This window comes from Mytilus edulis, chromosome 1, assembly GCF_963676685.1.
Source record: "Mytilus edulis chromosome 1, xbMytEdul2.2, whole genome shotgun sequence".
In the NCBI taxonomy this organism is placed as follows: domain Eukaryota; kingdom Metazoa; phylum Mollusca; class Bivalvia; order Mytilida; family Mytilidae; genus Mytilus; species Mytilus edulis.
This window is the reverse complement of record NC_092344.1, coordinates 102289128-102295595: the sequence shown is the minus strand read 5'-3', so window position 1 is coordinate 102295595 and position 6468 is coordinate 102289128. Positions and strand designations below refer to the sequence as shown.

At 32.2% G+C, this 6468-nt stretch overlaps 2 protein-coding genes across 2 annotated transcripts in view; one reads left to right on the top strand and one right to left on the bottom strand.

The window, feature by feature from the left end:
* LOC139516491 (uncharacterized) overlaps positions 1–6468 on the bottom strand; it is a 735418-nt gene that overhangs the window by 688713 nt on the left and 40237 nt on the right. The window lies entirely within an intron of this gene.
* Positions 84–2221, top strand: LOC139498461 (uncharacterized). Its single transcript, XM_071286852.1, has one exon. It carries the CDS (start codon positions 146–148, stop codon positions 1895–1897), a length of 1752 nt encoding a protein of 583 aa, XP_071142953.1. The 5' UTR covers positions 84–145; the 3' UTR covers positions 1898–2221.

Sequence of the window (6468 nt, the reverse complement as noted above, 5' to 3'; positions counted from 1 at the left end):
CAATCATGCCTTATGGTGTATACGTTAAAACTGAAAATGAAAGTAGTTTGAATTCTGAAAACTTGAATTAGTCCTGTATTTTGACATGCCAATAATATTGATTTAAAGTTGGCAATATTATTTCCTTATTCATATAGAGTTTAAAATGAATTTGCGACCGTCTGAGATTTACTTTACACAGTCTTCGATAAGTAGCACTTTCGGGAAGCGTACCAGTCATAGGCGTAAAGGAATCGGAGACACTCTTGATGATTTGGCTGAGGGAAGAATTAGCATTAGAAGCATTCCAAAAATAAGTGTTATGAAGGAGAATGGAAAATGGTGGACAGCAGATAATAGGAGATTGTGGATATTCAGGTACCTTGAAAAATTAAAGAAATGTACAGAAATTCCCGTTAATATCACCGATAGCATAGATTCAAGAAAACGCTCGTCAACCAACGGAGGTACCGACGTGAGGATCTATAGAGGTAATAGTCCGGGAGGTGTTTGGCACAGAAAGGTTGACACCATTAAAATCCCAGATAAACCAAACAATAAGAATATATTAACTGTACCAGTTGTTCAACATCATGCAAATAACCAATTTGGAGGCACATTTAGTGACAACAAAATATTAGAGTGTAATGATCAAGCAGTAAAACCGGTTGAACCTAACAAACGGAGTCAATACAGTATGGTCGAGCCTGATTGGACTTGTAGTGTCTTCAAATCAGAAACTTCAAAAATTAAAACTTACCTAAGAATGGATTTAAAATCAGATGATATTGGAACGAAAATAAACTTTACTCCGACAGAAAGTTCACCTTTTTCGTGTGTTCGCCAAAATATTCCATCTGCTATTAACAAAACTGAGTTTGTGGTATCATGTCCCGTTAAATCACAAAATACTGTAGACTTTCCACCCGAAAGTTCGTCTCCGCATCAGAGTATCAGATACAAACCTTATAACCGTTTTCGTAATTATTCAAGTATTGGAATTTTTAAGCATACTATGGCATGCAAGACAACATCAAACACGTATAGATACAGCACGTGTATTGATTCAAATTGTTCTTATTTTAGAAAGAAAGTTCGATTTGCTAAATTCGATGACCCTTTCGTGACTACTAGTATTTACCAACACTACGAGAAATGTTATTCTTTTTATCCGAAGAAAAATGCCTATTCCGTTCCTAATATAAACGACTACAATTATTATAACACTGATCCCGATGTTAAATACGTTGATACTAGTATTTACCAACAGAGCAAGTATTATTATGTACACCCGAAGAAAAATGTTCATTCACATCCTAAAACAAACGGCCACAGTAATGACAGTGGTTCTGATCTTGAAGATGAATATGAATATTGTTATGAATACGAATCCAACATATCGGATGATAGTCAGAGTCCTGATAACATTGAAATAAAAGCGTTTGGTGAAAGTTCCGACGAATCAGACGACGAAACTTCCGACGAATCGAGTGATGATGATTCCTGTGAATCAGACGCAGAAAATTCAGACCTTTTAGACAATGATGATTGTTCACCAAAGAAAATCTCAAACAATGCACTCCTGAAAGATTCCCGACATTCAACAAAAGAATTTCAACATTCATGCATAGAATTATCCGATATTTCTCACGACTCTTCTGACAATTCTGTTGATGAATTCAGGTGTTATGATCTTACATACAAAAAAGAAGGATACGTTTCAAGTTACTGGGATGAGGAAAATTCTTGTGAGTATTACGACGAACAAAATACTCCATTTAAATATTTGAACACGGAAGACTCCGCCATAACAAATGACAGTTCCGATGACCAATACACTGCTGTGTTAGACAGAGCATACCTTGCTGGATCTTACAATAGTGATGTGGATGATATGATATATGACTATATTGATTGATTGAAAAATGAAATGCATCATCTAGATTTTACATTCTAATGAATACCAGAAAATTTAAATTTGTTAATTGAAACATGCAATCAGTTTTTGAATGATCCCGTTAATTGTGACCTGGACATTGTCGACAACACTGATAAATTCTCACCAAAGGAGTAAATACTGTTAGCCTAAAACAATTGATTTTGACTGGAAAATAACTTTAGATATTAAAGTGTTCAGTCGAAGAGTATACCAAGCAATGGACTTAGCGTGAAATATGAAAGCATAGATACACTTTGAGAATAGATTAAGGCTGTGTTGATAAAAAATATAATTAAGCTACTATATATATAAAGAGGTATATAAACACGATTGCTACATCTATCTTCAAGGACCCAAATATTTTCTAGCACATATCCTTCCATGACGCTTATTAATGAGAAAATACTGAACAGTCATATATCTGTTCTATGATCCTTTATATTTCTACTAAAAATGAATAGTTAGATCTGCATTCTCTGTAGTGGATTACCAAATTACATAAGTATTCTTACAAGTTAGTTATATTACTGAATGATCTGACAAATGCTCTACGAAGCATCAGTCAAAACTATTTTATCAGCAGTCTAATTAGAGGCAATAGTAGAATAATTATGTTCAAATCTCTTACATCCACGAAGAAGATACAACTCAAGGTATAAACATGAGGAAATCGCAAAACTCCAAAAGAAGGTACATAGCAAATGAACCTCATGGTCTTGAGACATCTGAAGATGTCTTGAGACAAATTTCCAAGACGCGTCTCAAGACGGACTTAAAGACGCGTCTTATAGACACCGTGTCTTGAAGACAGGTCTTTAAGACATCTTGAGACATATGAAACTGTGTCTTGAGATATGCCTCAAGACACATTTTTGTCACATCCATGTCTTGAGACACTGGTTTAGAATAGTGTTTGGTGTATTTGAAAACACACCACATCCTTTATTCTGTGTATGAATTAAGGAAGATGTTTGCCGTAATGAAATCTTAAAGGCAATGAAATTCAAAATAAACCCCCATATAAACCAAATAAATAACACAACCCCCCCTCCCTTTCTCCATTTTTTTTAAATCAATAAAGCAAAATCTTTATGGTTAGTTAAGGTTAGTTGTGGGTTTTCAATAAGTTAGAATTTGACATCTTCAGCTTAGATGTAAATTTAATTTTCAAGTAATATGAAGAAAGAGTTTAAAAAAAAGATGGGAATGGTGGAAATGACAAAACTCATAACTTGATTAAGGAACAACAACACTGTGACTCAAAAATCAATGAAAACACAGTCCAAAATGCACTACACAGTAAAGAAGATTGTGTCACTTTAGGGGAGTATGCATCATACAAAAATATTTGAATCAGTACAAGTTTATTCTGTATAAACTTGGTAGAATGATGAATTATGAATACTGGTGAATAAACATGTTTATGCAATTGATTGTGGAAGGAATATTTATAAAAATTTTGTTAAATGCTGAATTTTAATAATGAATGATGAACAAGAGCAACAATTAACTGCAATAAACAATTTGTTGTGTTCAGACTACTGATATCTGCCGGAAAATATCATCATGAATATTTCTGAAATTTCAATTCTATCTTCAAAATAACACAGACACAGCCAATGAATATTTTAACAATAAAAGTTTAAACCCATCTCGAAATGAAAAAAACACAGAGCAATTCAAATGTACTATTCTTACAAAATGATACAAGTCCAATATTAATAACACATTGTTGATTTTCCACCAAACCTGCCCAGTCAATGATCAGTTTTAACATTCAATTTAAATCAAAACCTGATCACTTCCCAGAGAGGAGTGGATTATTATAAGTCTAGAAAAGAAACCAAATGAGCAAGCAAGCCACAAGAAACATATATAAAAGAATATATGAAAAATACCAATTTAGAGACTTAACTGACCATTTAAACAATTCAAATTGAGCTCTCATAAATGCCATATAAAGATCCATGTCTGTTCCATAAATTGATGTCCAAAATGACTTCTTTATAGGGCAGGATTCCAAATCTATGGCAGATTTTATGCACTTTTAATAGAAGTCTTCTTATGTTCCCAAATCAATGTCTAGATCTTGGCACTAGTACTCTGAAAAAAAATAATGAAAAATTATTTGATTTATAAACTTTGGTTATCATTCTTTTATCCTCGAGATAAACAGAAAATGATATTAACTAAAGGGAGCTGGCGGGTATAAATCACTTTTTTTCTGAAATATAGGATATTGCTATCTTTTGGTATAAATTAACTTCATCCAATACTTTGTAGAAAAATAAAATAAAAATATGGAGTTACAGTTCATTAAGCTCACAATCTGCATTCGAAAAAAGCATGCATTTTTGTTAAGGTTCTTTTTTTCTGTTGAACTATTAACAGTAGGAAAAAAAAAGGTATAATCAAAATAAAAAAAGAACCTAATTACAGAAATCACTTAACTATTACAATAGTTTATTTTAAGTACAGCTTGTATGAAAAAAAATTTAAAATAGGTCACCGATGAGTTAAAAAAGATATTTAAATTTTAATGAAAAAAAAAGGAATTTTTTCACCAAAGGGAGATAATATTTATATTTTTGCTGAATTGTTTGCACCCTCGAGCCTCCTTAATTCTTAATTGATATACTAATTTTTCATCAGATCATTGGCAAGGCAATAACTACGAATTGTTGTAATTATTTTTGGTAAACTATTTCCATGACCCAAGTTCAGAACCCCTTCTGTAGTTGTTTGCAATATCTGAATATTTCCGTAAGTCGATTAAGAACTTGACACATTGTATAAGCAGCTATCTATTGAAGCTTGTATTTTACCCATGTACATGCTTATATAAATGTTTTAATTGATTCTGTTGGATGAAATGTTTTCCTCCGACCATTATTTCTTTCTATTGGTTAACTGAATAATTATGATTTGAAGCCTATTTTGTAAGTACTAGCATAGTTTTTCAGCTAGAATTGAATACTTATAAGGTCTACTAAGATAAGAAAAGTTTTTAGTAAAATCCAACAGTAATCAAAGTCACTTATAAAAAGTAGATCCTTCCCAGATGCAGGATTCCCAGATGAAATCATGTTAAAATAAAATTGTATAGTAGGAAGTTACATATATATATTTATGGTGAAAAAATATCCAAAATATCTTTGGGGTCAGATCATACATTAGGATCTGTCAAAAAAATAAACATAATATATCTGAAAAAATCACAGGTTTTTTTCAGGGTTTTATTCATATTGTATGTAAATATAAATACTTACTTGTCAGAATAGCTCTCTTCTTTTCAAAAACTCAGTTGAACATACATACTAAATTATGGAAATTTCTTTGCTTTAAAAAATCTACAAGTAATCAAAGTGGACACATGTTACAATTTGTCGTTACAAGTTATTATTGACCCATTACAAAAATCCCAGCAGCAAACCAAGCTTAAGACATTATATTTTTTGTTCTGTGCATCTGTTTGTTTGTCTGTCTGTCTGTCTCGCTTCAGGTGAAAGTTTTTGGTCAAGGTAGTTTTTGATAAAGTTGAAGTCCAATCAACTTGAAACTAAGTACACATGTTCCCTTTGACATGTATGATGATGATCCTTCTAATTTTAATGCATAGAAAATGATATTTCAGATGTTCAGGTTTCCATTTTTGGTCAAGATAGTTTTTGATGAAGTTAAAGTCCAATTGACTTGAAACTTGATACCCATGTTCCTTATGTCATGATCTTTCAAATTGCTAAAACAGAGTTTTGACCACAACTTCATGGTCCACTGAGCATAGAAGAAGATAGTGCATGTGGTTCACCTGTGTACTATGGACACATTCTTGTTCATTTATATTGGGATGTGTGTAGGTATATATGTATAATATAATAAAATAGGAAACATTGGCTCCATAAATGAATGAGGAATGTATCCATGGGACACATATGATGTCCCCACTTATTTTACAAATTTATAAAAGTACAAAAAATGGTAAGTTAATAGTGAATTGGCTTCTAGGCACATTAAGCAAGCGTGGCTTGGTTTCCTTTAAAGGGCTTTGACTTATTTGTGAATGTAATATCCCATCAGTAGCCAGTATTTACTGTTGAGTCAAAAACCAGTTATTTTGTATCAATTTTGTTTGTTGTTATTATTTGAAGCCATCTTGAAACTCCACTAAATCTACTCAAACCCAGGGTTGATGATGCGTTAACTCAAGAAGGTTCAAAAGGTCAAACTAGGGGGTTTGATTGTCAGTCGACAGACTATAGTAACCTAAGTTGGACAATTCAAAGCAGACCCTAAAGACCCGTTGTTGTGTCTTTGACACAATCCAAATTTTCCATTCCCATTTTGTAAGTGGTTTCTAAATCTCTGATCAACATGCATTTTTGTTTGTGGTATATTTTCTCACAAATAATGACAATTGCTGATGAGTCATTAATTGAGAGCAGTATAATTACTCCAATATTCAAAATCTTTATAAGGTGGGATCTTTTTTGTAATACAAATGAGAGTAAAATTTACGTATCATTGATTGAAACTGAAAGGATTTATAAAAT